The sequence below is a fragment of the Pongo pygmaeus genome, chromosome 1 (genome assembly GCF_028885625.2).
Source record: "Pongo pygmaeus isolate AG05252 chromosome 1, NHGRI_mPonPyg2-v2.0_pri, whole genome shotgun sequence".
Taxonomy (NCBI): domain Eukaryota; kingdom Metazoa; phylum Chordata; class Mammalia; order Primates; family Hominidae; genus Pongo; species Pongo pygmaeus.
In genome coordinates this window covers 184,654,540-184,667,376 of record NC_072373.2, presented here as the reverse complement: position 1 = coordinate 184,667,376, position 12,837 = coordinate 184,654,540, and the positions used below count along the sequence as shown (strand labels likewise).

The following is a 12,837-nucleotide window of genomic DNA, read 5'->3' as shown; positions in this document are numbered from 1 at the left end:
GATTTATAATTTTTTTAATGCTTTTGTCTTTTAAGTCATATAGGGAAAAACGGTGGAGCTAAAAAACAAAAATAGAATAATACTGGCTGTGATATTTGTCCATATAGTTACCTTTGCTGGGGATCTTTATTTTTTATTTTTTGTATCTTCATTTTTTCAGATGGCTTTAAGTTTCTGTTTAGTGTCCTTTCATTTCAACTTGAAGATGCCTTTTAGGATTTGATGTAGAACATATGTAGTGGTGATGGACTCTGTCTGCTTTTTTTTCCTTAATCTGAAAATGCCTCGATTTCTCTTTCTCTCTCTTTTTTTTTTTTTTTTTTTTTTTGAGTCAGTGTCTTGCTCTGTTTCCCAGGCTGGAGTGTAGTGGTGCAATCTTGGCTCACTGCAGTGTTGACCTCCTGGGCTCAAGCAATTTTCTTGCCTTATCCTCCTGAGTAGCTGGGACCACAGGCACATGTCACCATGCCCAGCTAACTTTTATGTGTTTTGCAGAGACAGGGTTTCGCCGTGTTGCCCAGGCTGATCTCAAACTCCTGGGCTCAAGCGACCTGCCTGCCTTGGCCTCCCAAAGTTGGGATTACAGGTGTGAGCCACTGCACCCGGCCTTTATTTTTTCCTCATTTTTGAAGGACAGTTATGCTCAAGATAGAATTCTGTATGTCATCCTACTCACTTCTGGACTCCACAGTTCTGATGAGATATGAGCTGTTCGTCTGATTGAGGATCTCCTGTATTTGACAAGTTGTTTTTCTCTTGCTGCTTTGAATATTCTTTCTTTGCCATTGGCTTTGACAGTTTGGTTATCATGTGTCTCCATATGAACCTTTTTGAATTTAACCTGCTTAGAAGTCGCAGAGCTTCTTGGATGTGTAGATTTGTATCTGTCATCACATTTGGGAAGTTTTGATGTTATTTCTTCTTTTTTTTTTTTTTGAGACAGAGTCTCGTTCTGTTACCCAGGCTGAAGTGCAGTGGCAGGATCTTGGCTCGCTGCAACCTCCGCTCTTGGGTTCAAGTGATAACTGTGCTTCAGCCTCCTGAGTAGCTGGAACTACAGGCATGCATCACCACGCCAGCTGATTTTTGTATTTTTATTAGAGACGGGGTTTCACCGTGTTGGCCAGGCTGGTCTCAAACTCCTAACCTCATGATCTGCCCCCCTTGGCCTCTCAAAGTGCTGGGATTACAGGCGTGAGCCATGGCGCCCGGCCTCTTCACATGTTCTTACTGCCCCCTTCTCTTCTAGAATTCCCATATTCATATATTGTTTCACCTTCACCTTTTTTTTTTTTTTTTTTTTTTTTTGTGACAGAGTGTTGCTCTGTCTCCCAGCCTGGAGTGCAATGGTGTGATTTCTGCTCACTGCAACCTCTGCCTCCCAGGTTCACGCGATTCTTGTGCCTCAGCTTCCCAAGTAGCTGGGATTACAGGCACGTGCCATCACGGCCAGCTAATTTTTGTATTTTTAGTAGAGATGGGGTTTTGCCATGTTGGCCAGGCTGGTCTTGAACTCCTGACCTCAAATGATCCGCCCACCTCAGCCTCCCAAAGTTCTGGGATTACAGGCATGAGCCACCGTGCCTGGCTATTTTCAGTGTTTTAATCTTGATGCTGCTTAGTGGGTATGTTCAATTTGTGAAAATTCATTGAGTTCTATGCTTAGGTATGTGTACTTTTCTAAAATGAGTAATGTACTTCAGTAAAAGTTAAAAATCCTAGCTTAAAAGTTCAAATTTCATATTTAATTTATATTTCCTTTCCTTTGCCAGGTTTTGACTGGAAGAGACTTGCAATAAGAAGGGGTGTGATCCTCTCTTTCTTTTCTCCTCCTCTGTTTTCTGGTTTCTTTCCTTTGGTGTCTTGTGGGAGGGAATAGGGAAATTGAAAAGTATATGTGTTTCTCTTAATTGGTACTGATCAAATTCTTTCTTGATTGTTCTTTCTCTGGCTAAGATGGATTATTCATCCATACAGTGTAGCAGGCATCCAAATGCTGGTTCTCCCGTGCAGCTGGTTGTAAGTTTTTTTGGGATAGGATCTTTCCCTCTCCACATTGCCTTCATAGAGGATATCCACTTTAGCTTGATGTCTTCCAAGGCCTCCTCAGTTCTCTCTACCTAGAGCTTCTTGCTGTGCTTGTCACCTTTGTGAGTGACCAACCCTCTTTAATGGGTTACCAGCATTAGTCCAAACTCTGCTTCCCTCCCTGGTTTCTCCTTGATCCATAGGTACTGTTTCATCCTTGACATGCCAAATAGTGAATATACAAGCTGTTCCTTTGCTACCTTCTGTTTTTGCATTAAGTTCTATTTCCTGTTCCCCCTGTCTCACTGCTGAGTCCTGCTACAGTTAGGTGCCTGGACACATCAATTGTTTGATTCAGTGCCTCAATATCCTCCTTTATCCTTTTATTCACTTACCACCATGTTTTGAAATTGTCATTTTCTTCTTTTCAGGTGTTTTTCTTCACCAACTTCACTCTTCTTTTTTATGTTTGGGCATTTGTAAATCATGTTTTGGATAGTCACCACCAACCAATATTAGTACTTTCCCATTTTTTTGAACTCACTAATCACAACATATAACTGTATAGAATTTGTTTTTTTTTTCTTTTTTTTTAAATCTTAGAGAACTGGAAATTTCCTCCTTTTTTGCCCCTTGTGGCTTTTAGTATTGCTATGGTGCCAGTTACTTGAAGCTTGTTTTTCAAATGGCAGGTGACATGGGGTCAGTTATTCTCTTTTTTTTTTTTTTTGAGACGGAGTCTCGCTCTGTTGCCCAGGCTGGAGTGCAGTGGTGTGATCTTGGATCACTGCAACCTCCACCTCTTGGGTTCAAGCAATTCTCTGTCTCAGCCTCCCGAGTAAGCTGGGGTCACAGGTACCCGCCACCACGCCTGGCTAATTTTTGTATTTTTAGTAGAGACAGGGTTTCATCATCTTGGCCAGGCTGGTCTTGAACTCCTGACCTCATGATCCACCTGCCTCAGACTCCCAAAGTGCTGGGATTACAGGTGTGAGCTACTGCACCCAGCCCAGTTATTCTCTAATGGTTCTTGTCTCTGTACTGTCTAGATCAGTTTGATGTGTTACTTATCTGTATTTGTTATAGCTTCCTTCACTGACATATAATAGACAAGAATGGTTCTTGTCTCTGTACTGTCTAGATCAGTTTGATGTGTTACTTATCTGTATTTGTTATAGCTTCCTTCATTGACATATAATAGATATACCTCATTGGGCTAATTTTTTTCAAAAGTTTCTTATTTATTATAATACTCCTGATTAGGTGGGTGTTGGCTTAAAAATGTCTACATGTTGATAATATTATTGGACACTGCTTACTGAATGAGGAGAAAGAGGTGTTGGAGTGGAATGGGAAGGTTCTGTCAATGTTTCGTATTGCCTGTATTTTTTCATAGTACTTTTATACTTTTTCTTTGAAAACCTGTATTTAGCTCCTCTTATAGGCATATAAAGAAAGCTCTAATATTAATTTTAGCATTAATTGAATGTTAGAGATATTTCTGACTTTGTATGCCAGGTAAAGTCTACCATTTAATGATTTTTTTTAAACTAAAATATGCTTTTCTTTATTGGATATAGGAAGGGTATGAATAAAAGGATAAACATAAATAAACTTAACTAAGAAGTGTACTCATTATGAATACTATATCCTGTCAAAATGTCTGTCATCCCGTGACCCTTCTCACCTATTTTTCCTTTGTCATTTTAATAAACAATATTCTGTGTCCTTTACAGCATACCTAGCTTTTGCTAAGAAATATGTGTCTGGTTTTAGCTATGGAGGGGGAAGTATAATATGTTGGCACTTTTAAACTGTAGTGAATGCTGTAGAGATGTTTAATATAAAGTTTTTATACTTCAGAGGAGATATTAAAGACTCATGTTTTACTCTTTTTTTCTTTGAAGGATGTAGTAACTGGACTTAGTCCCCTGCTCTTCAGGAAACTCAGTAATCCTGACATATTTTCATCCACTGGAAAAGTTAAACTTCAGCGACAACTGAGTCAGGATGATTGTAAGTTATGGAGAGGAAACCTGGCCAGCTCTCTGTCGGGTAAATATCTGATTTTGTTGTTTTAAGAAATGTGGGACCATGTGGTCAATATTTAAGGGTATATTAATTGAATTGGCATGTTGACAGTTTCTTCTCTGGTAGTAGTCTTGTATAGAACATTTATGGTAAGGCTGTCTTCCTCTCCTTACTTCTTCCTCATGGAATCTCTGATTGCTAACCTGTAGGACCTGATAGATATTTCTTGGTTGATCACCACTAGTGGTCACTCTCTCTTATTCTGATTTTTGCTCTCTGCCTATTTCTGTAAACTTTATATTCTTTGCTTCTGTAGATTTTCTTTTTTTCTTCATTCTCAAAACCTAAAACTCATAGTGGCCTCTACCTCCTTCAAAGAAAAGGCTTAAAAAATTTAGGGGGAAAAAATTATATGAAGAAGTCACAGTACAAAAGGAAGCAATTACATTGTACATTGTGGCATAATTCTTTTCTTTCCTTTTTTTTTTTTTTTTTTGAGATGGAGTCTCGCTCCGTAGCCCAGGCTGGAGTGCAGTGGTGCGATCTCACTGCAAGCTCCGCCTCCTGGGTTCATGCCATTCTCCTGCCTCAGCCTCCTGAGTAGCTGGGACTACAGGCATCTGCCACCATGCCCGTCTAATTTTTTGTATTTTTAGTAGAGACGGGGTTTCACTGTGTTAACCAGGATGGTCTCGATCTCCTGAGCTTGTGATCCGCCCGCCTCAGCCTCCCATAGTGTTGGGATTACAGGCGTGAGCCACCGTGCCCGGCCTCTTATATTTAAATTTTTATTTTTGCTGGTCATATATTTAGTTACATAGAGCCATTTCTTGTTTGGTTTTCATAACATTCTCCTCTTTTTTTTTTTTTTTTTTTTTGAGACGGAGTCTCACTGTGTCGCCCAGGCTGGAGTGCAGTGGCACAATCTCGGCTCACTGCAAGCCCCGCCTCCTGGGTTCAGGCCATTCTCCTGCCTCAGCCTCCTGAGTAGCTGGGACTACAGGCGCCCGCCACCACACCCGGCTAATTTTTTGTATTTTTAGTAGAGATGGGGTTTCACTGTGTTAGCCAGGATGGTCTCGATCTCCTGACCTCGTGATCCGCCCGCCTCTGCCTCCCAAAGTGCTGGGATTACAGGCGTGAGCCACCGCGCCCGGCCGATTCTCCTCTTTTTTTAAAAGGATGTGATTATCTTCTCTTTTTTTTTTGAGACAGAGTCTCACTTTACTGCCCAGGCTGGAGTTTAGTGGCATGATGTCTGCTCACTGTAACCTCTACCTCCCAGGTTCAAGCGATTCTCCTGCTTCAGCCTCCTGAGTAGCTGGGATCACAGGCGCGCACCACCATGCCTGGCTAATTTTTTTATTTTTGGTAGAGACAGGGTTTCACCATGTTGGCCAGGCTGCTCTTGAACTCCTCACTTCAGGTGATCCGCCTGCCTTGGCCTCCCAAAGTGCTGGGATTACAGATGGGAGGTGAGCCACCACGCCTGCCTGGGATGTGATTATCTTCTGATTGTCATGAGTAAATTAGATTTTTGATTTAAAAATGTGGCTGGGTGTGGTGGCTCACGCCTGTAATCACAGCACTTTGGGAGACCGAGGCAGGCAGATCACCTGAGGTCAGGAGTTCAAGACCAGCCTGGCCAACATGGCAAAACCCCGTCTCTACTAAAAATAAAGATTGGCTGGGCATGGTGGTATGTGCCTGTGATCCCAGCCACTCCGGAGGCTGAGGCACAAGAATCGCTTGAACCTGGGAGGTGGAGGCTGAGTGAGCATCATTACACTCCAGCCGGGGTGACAGAGCGAAACTCTGTCTCCAAAACAAAGCAAAACAAAAAAAAAGTAAGATTTTCTTACCTGGATCAACTCTTTCTTTTGAGCACCTAACAACCAGAATGTTCAGTGTTTTGTTCTAAAATGCTAAATCCCTTTTATCCTGTGAGGTAATTGCATGGCTGCTGGGTACATTGTTGAAATGTGGTTGTGTTTGACTGTTCTTTCTATGGAATTTTCCATTTATCTGATTTCAGCCTGTGTCTTACTTTATGACTTTTGGGGTGCTTTTCATTTCTGAGTGCTTAGTCTAAGAGTTTGCAGGGCAGATGATACCTCACTTTTTTTTGAGACAGGGTCTCCTCTGTCACCCAGGCTGGAGTGCAGTGGTGTGATCTCAGCTCACTGCAACCTCTGCCTTCTGGGCTCGGCTCAAGTAATCCTCCCATCTCAGTCTCTTAAGTAGTTAGGACTACAGATGTGCACCACCACACCCAGCTAATTTTTGTATTTTTAGTAGAGAGGGAGTTTTGCCATGTTGCCCAGGCTGGTCTTGAACTCCTGAGCTCAAGCAGTCCTGCCTTGGCCTCCCAAAGAGCTGGGATTATAGACCTGAGCCACCAGGCCAGGCCAGATACTCCACTTAATTGCAATCCCCTCCGTGCTTACTATAGCTTATACCTTTCTTTGCCCAGTTGCATTGGTTACAATCCACCTATCTGCTTTAGATTTCCTCACAGTTTTTTCACCCCCTCATTATCAGTGTCTGTCCGTTTCTGTCATTATGGCCTTTGTTTGCTTACTTTTTATTTTTATTTATTTATTTATTTTTGACGGAGTCTTACTCTGTCACCAGGCTGGAATGCAGTGGTGCGATCTCGGCTCACTGCAGCCTCTGCCTCCCTGGTTCAAGTGATTCTCCTGCCTCATCCTCCCAAGTAGCTGGGACTACAGGTGCCATGCCACCACACCCAGCTAATTTTTGTATTTTTAGTAGAGACGAGGTTTCACTATGTTGGCCAGAATGGTCTCAATCTCTTGACCTCGTGATCCGCCTGCCTCGGCCTCCCAAAGTGCTGGGATTACAGGCGGGAGCCACCACGCTCTGCCCAGGTTACTTGTTTTGTCTCATTTTTATGGTGTTTCCTGGAGGACAAAAGCTAAAAGCATGTGCTTGGTCTGCCATCTTTAACTGAGAATGTTTTATGCAATAGCCTCTTGAATTATTATAAGAATAGTAATTAGAATTTTTAAGAGGTTTTCTTTTTTTCTGTGTTATTTATTTACTAAAGAGCTGATTGTTATTCCGTTTGTTTATGTTGTTCCTTCTGTTTTGTTTATTTTCCTCAAGTTCTTGGCAGTCTGCGGTATGCTTCAGTCTTTACTGGTGTATACTCAAATAGGTTTCTTCTACAGTGTGTAAGCTTCTTTCCCAACAGGCCTTTATTTTGAAGAGAGAGATGATAGTAATCTTTGTGTAAATAGGATAAGTTAAGCTGACTTTCCTTTAGAATTAATAGGTGAGAAGTAGGCAGGTCATCTGGAGAAATGCACATTTGCAGAATGAAGGAAAGAAGGCAGGCAGGCTCTACTCTGGGCTTATGGAAGTTTTGAGCAGAACACCATCATCATCATTATTTTTTTTATGGAGGGCTTTATGGAAAGACTTTCCAGTAAAAGGTACATTTGAGACTTGAAAACTTAACTAGATTTTAAAAGTATATTGTAATTTTCTAGTAAAACATGCTAGTTATAAAAAATGTCACTACAAAAACATGCATTATGTCAAAGTGAAGTCTTTCCTTTTTTTAAATTTTTTGAGACAGCTTCTCATTCTCTTTCCCAGGCTAAAGTGCAGTGACATGACCATGCCTCACTGAAGCCTTGACCACCTGAGCTCAGGTGATCCTCCCGCCTTCTCCTCAGCCTCCTGAGTAGCTGGGACCACAGGCACACACCACCATGCCTGGCTAATTTTTTTTTTTTCTTGGAGATGAGGTCTTTTTATGTAGCTGAGGCTCGTCTTGAACTCTTGGGCTTAAGTGATCCTCCTGCTTCGGCCTCCGGAAATGCTGGGATTACATGTGTGAGCCACAACACCTGTCCTGAAGTCTTTCTTAATTTTTACTTTCTTTTATGGCTTAATTTTCTTCTACGGTTAGCTTTGCTAAATTGTTCTCCAAATGAATTGTATCATATTTTGTTGGCAGCAAAAACAAAAATATCCCCCAAGCCTTTTCTTCACATCTTTACTACATTGGGTATTTTCATGACTAAGATTTTGCCAGGCACAGGAAGGATTTTCAAGTGAGTTGGGTGATCATGATAAAGCCAGGGGAAAGTGCAGGGCTAATATTGAAGTTGAGTGAGTGAATAAGTGTGGAAGAGTCAAAGGAGATGAGACCAGAAAGATAATCTGGATTTATGGAGAGTCTTTTTCATATGCCAAAATGTCTGACATAATATCTTCAAATAGTAAGGAGCCATCAGAGGCTTTTTAGGAAGGAAATGACATGAACACATTTTTGTTGGTTAGATCACAAACAAAAGTATGAAGAATGGTGGAAAGAAGGGGAGAAATGAGACCTTCAACTCATTTATAAAGTCATTGCAGGCCGGGTGTGGTGGCTCACGCCTGTAATCCCAGCACTATGGGAGGCCAAGGCGGGCACATCACCTGAAGTCAGGAGTTGGAGACCCACCTGGCTAACATGACAAAACCCCATGTCTACTGAAAATACAAAACATCAGCCAGGCATGGTGGCGCATGCCTGTAGTCCCAGCTACTCAGGAGGCTGAGGCAGGAGAATTGCTTGAGCCTGGGCAGCAGAGGTTGCAGTGAGCTGAGATCACACCACTGCGCTCCAGCCTGGGCAACAGTGAGAGGCAGTCTGTCTCAAAAAAACAAATAAACAAACAAAAAAATCATTGGAATTCTTTATACTCGGTCTTTATAAGTGACTCTCTTTCATTGAGATTAAGGCAGACAGTAAACCTGAACTGAGCACATGGAGTCTAGTGAGAGCAGAATAGATTCATTGTTTGCCTGCTGGAAACTTGCATCTCTAATGTTACATTGAGTTGATGAGAAACTATGTAGGCTAGAAGGGATTGGAAAACTCCTAGACTGCTAGTTTGGGTGTTAGAGTGGGAGGCTGGCATGTGGTGAATATTATAGAAAACATAAAATAGTTAATCCATTTCAGTGTTCCACTTGCCATTATTGTCACCACCAAGACAGTCACAATTTTTAATGGATAGTTGGAAATTTTAATAGATTCTAAAATGGATGTGAACAATTTTACTTTGTATCAGTATGATTTTATCCACTTGATATCACTGTATTTGTATTTTTTCATTTGTTTATCAATAAATAATTACATGTATATTTTCCAAACCTTGTATTTGAAGGTAAGCAGCTGCTCCCTTTGTCCAGCAGTGTACATAGCAGTGTGGGACAGGTGACTTGGCAGTCGTCAGGAGAAGCATCAAACCTGGTTCGAATGAGAAACCAGTCCCTTGGACAGTCTGCGCCTTCTCTTACTGCTGGCCTGGTAAGTGTTCATAAAGGTGGCATTTTGCTCTATGAAAAATCCATAATTGTCATTTGTCATTGCAACATCTATTCTTTTTCCTTTTTAGGATTTGGAGAATTCAGTTTCTCAAAATGAAGTATGGAAGAGAATGAATTTATTATTATTTTTTTTAGAGATAGGGTCTTGCTTTGTTGCCCAGACTGACTTCGAACTACTTGGCTGTAGTATTCCTGTTGCCTCAGCCTTCCAAGTAGCAGGGACTACAGGTACATGTCATGGCATCAGGCTAAGAATGAAATTTTTTTTTTCTTTTTTTTTTTTTTTGAGTCGGATTTTTGCTCTTGTCACCCAGGCTGGAGTGCAATGGTGTGATCTCAGCTGCCTCCTGGGTTCAAGCAGTTCTCCTGCCTCAGCCTCCTGAGTAGCTGGGATTACAGGTGTGCGCCACCACCCCTGGCTAGTTTTTTTGTATTGTTAGCAGAGATGGGGTTTCACTGTGTTGGCTAGGCTGGTCTTGAACTCCCGACCTCAGGTGATCCTCCCCACTCAGCCTTCCAAAGTGCTGGGATTACAGGTGGGGGCCACCACTCCCGGCCTTAAGAATGAAATTTTAATTGAGTCTATTTTTTTTTGAGATGGAGTCTCATTCTGTTGCCCAGGCTGTAGTGTAATCTCGGCTCACTGCAACCTTTGTCTCCCAGGTTCAAGTGATTCTCCTGCCTCAGCCTCCCAAGTAGCTGGGATTACAGGCACCCGCCACCATACCCCACTAGTTTTTGTGTTTTTAGTAGAGATGGGGTTTCACCATGTTGGCCAGGCTGGTCTCGAACTCCTGACCTCATGATCCGCCCACCTCAGCCTCCCAAAGTGTTGGGATTACAGGCTTGAGCCACTGTGCCTGGCCCAATTAAGTCTATTTTGATTGCCCTCTCATACTGTCAGTGTCGCTGGTACTAATTGTATAGTGAGGGTCAAGGAAAAGATTCTATAAGGTTGTAACTTCAATGATTAAATTTTCCTGGGAAAGAACATTCTTTTTATAGAAATGATTCTAAATCTGGTACAGTTGTGCTGCTTTCGTTTACAGCTCTGTGGTATACATATTTAGTACATGAGGATAGGGAACATGTTTGGCACATCATGGGTACTTAAGTATATATATAAGAATGAGGGCCGGGTGCAGTGGCTTACGTCTCTAATTCCTGCACTCTGAGAGTCTGAGGCAGGAGGATTGCTTGAGCCCAGGAGTTCAAGACTAGCCTGGGCAACATAGTGAGACCTTGTCTATACAAATAATAATAATCATAAAAAAAAATTAGCCGAGGATGGTGGGGTGTGCCTGTAGTCCCAGCTACTCAGAAGGCTGAGGTGGAATAATCACTTGAGCCTGAGCAGTTGAAGCTGTAGCGAGCTGTGATTGTGCCACCACGCTCTGGCGACAGAGTGAGACCTTGTCTTAAAAAAAAAAAAAAAAAAAAGCCTTTTGTTTGTCTAGGCTTTGTGTGATAGGCAGGGCCTTACAAAATTAAAGCTGTGTAGCCTGGGCAGGTTGCTTTGTTTCTGCCTGTTGTTACAAATTATACCCTTTTACCCTCAAACTTGCTTTTGTACCAAAGGCGCCCACTGGCTTTCTGCTCATCTCACACTGTTCCCTCTATCCTTAGGTCTAGGCACCTACTAATTTGTAGGGTACAATAACAGAAATTTGTTACTATTAAAGTCTCATCTATACTTGAAGATATAAGCCTTTTGGGTCAACATATGTGGAGTAGAAAGTTTTGTCCATTTGTTCAGTATGGGAAGTGGGAGTAGTGGGGAGGATGTCTTTGTGTAGCAGGTGGGAGGCTAATTTTTGGGTCAAAGGATATCCTGATAATACCGAAGTTTGTGATTCTCAGGCCACAGAAAGAATCAGGATCATTTGTGAAAATTCCCACTTCCTTAATTTTTTATTTTGAAATTTTCAAATCTGCAGAAAAATAGAAAGAATGGTACAGTGAACACCCATGTAAGTTTTACCTAGACTGACTAATTTGTACATTTTGCCATATTTGTTTTTTTCTGTGTGTGTATATGTATTTTTTCCTGAAGCATTTCAAAGCAAGTCACAGACTAATTACGATACCTCATCCTTAAGTATTTCTCCTAAGGTGAAGGATACTCTCCTAAATAACTACAATATATGATCAGATCTAAGATGTTTAATATCTTTTTTTTTTTTTTTTTGAGACTGAGTCTCGCTCTGTCGCCCTGGCTGGAGTGTAGTGGTGCGATCTTGGCTCACTGCAACCTCTGTCTCCTGGGTTCAAGTGATTCTCCTGTCTCAGCCTCCCAAGTAGCTAGGATTACAGGTGCGCACCATTACACCTGGCTAATTTCTGTATTTTTAGTAGAGACGGTATTTCACCATGTTGGCCAGGCTGGTCTCGAACTCCTGACCTCAAGTGATCCACCTGCCTCGGCCTCTCAAAGTGCTGGGATTACAGGCGTGAGCCACTGTACCAGGCCACATCATTTTAATAGTAACATCTAATAATGTGAAGACCATATTGAGATTTTCCTACTTGGTCCCAACATGTCTATTAAAGCCTCGCCTGCTTCCCTTTTAACCTTTGGAACCTAAAACAAACAAACAAACAAGCAAAAATGGATGAGTGAACCCTCCTAGAGATTTTGATCCAGATGTCTGGGGTTAGTCACAAGCATCTGTGTTTTCTTTTCTTTTCTTTCTTTCTTTTTTTTTTTTTTTCTTTTCGAGACGGGTTCTCCCTCTGTATCCTAGTCTGGAGTGCAGTGTCATGATCTTAGCTCACTGCACCCTCTGCTTCCTGGGTTCAAGTAATTCTCATGCCTCCCGAGTAGCTGGGATTACAGATGTGTGCCACCTCACCTGGCTATTTTTTGTCTTTTCAGTAGTGATGGGGTTTTGCCATGTTGGCCAAGCTGGTCTTGAACTGCTGACCTCAAGTGATCCACCGGCCTTGGCCTCCCTAAGTGCTGCGGTTACAGGCGTGAGCCACTGCGCCTGGCCTGTATTTTCTTTAAAGTGTTACCCTGATTCTAACAACGTACCTCTTTGAGAGCTACTGCCACCATGATACAGCTGAATATTCCACTTTAAGGTGCTATGTTGCAGAAGGGATTCCTGGACTGAGGTTACTGGAGCCTAGGCCAAGTGAGCTAGAATATTCCTGAATTATGTTTTTTTTTAAATTAACAGTTTATTGAGATATAATTCACATATGATATAATTCACCCACTTTAAGTATACAGGTCAGTATTTTTTGGTGTATTTCACAGACGTACAGCCATCACTGTAGTCAATTTAAGAATATTTTCTTTACTTTAGAAACTGTACTCTTCAGGTATCACCTCCTCATTGTTCCATCCCTAACTCCGCCCCCACACTAGGCAACCACTAATCTACTTTCCACCTCTATAGGTTTGCCTATTCTGTATTTTTC

General features: G+C 41.9%; 1 protein-coding gene across 10 annotated transcripts in view; it reads left to right on the top strand.

The window, feature by feature from the left end:
* Positions 1-12,837, top strand: part of MAST2 (microtubule associated serine/threonine kinase 2) — a 231,660-nt gene that overhangs the window by 21,141 nt on the left and 197,682 nt on the right. For 7 of the 10 annotated variants that reach the window (XM_054489601.2, XM_054489590.2, XM_054489581.2 and 4 more), the window contains exons 2-3: positions 3,936-4,083; positions 9,249-9,391. In XM_054489601.2, the coding sequence (XP_054345576.1) occupies positions 3,936-4,083; positions 9,249-9,391 (291 nt within the window). Of the gene's footprint in view, positions 1-3,935; positions 4,084-9,248; positions 9,392-12,837 lie in introns of those variants that run through there. The other 3 variants (XM_063665170.1, XM_063665165.1, XM_063665163.1) reach the window with 2 other exon arrangements.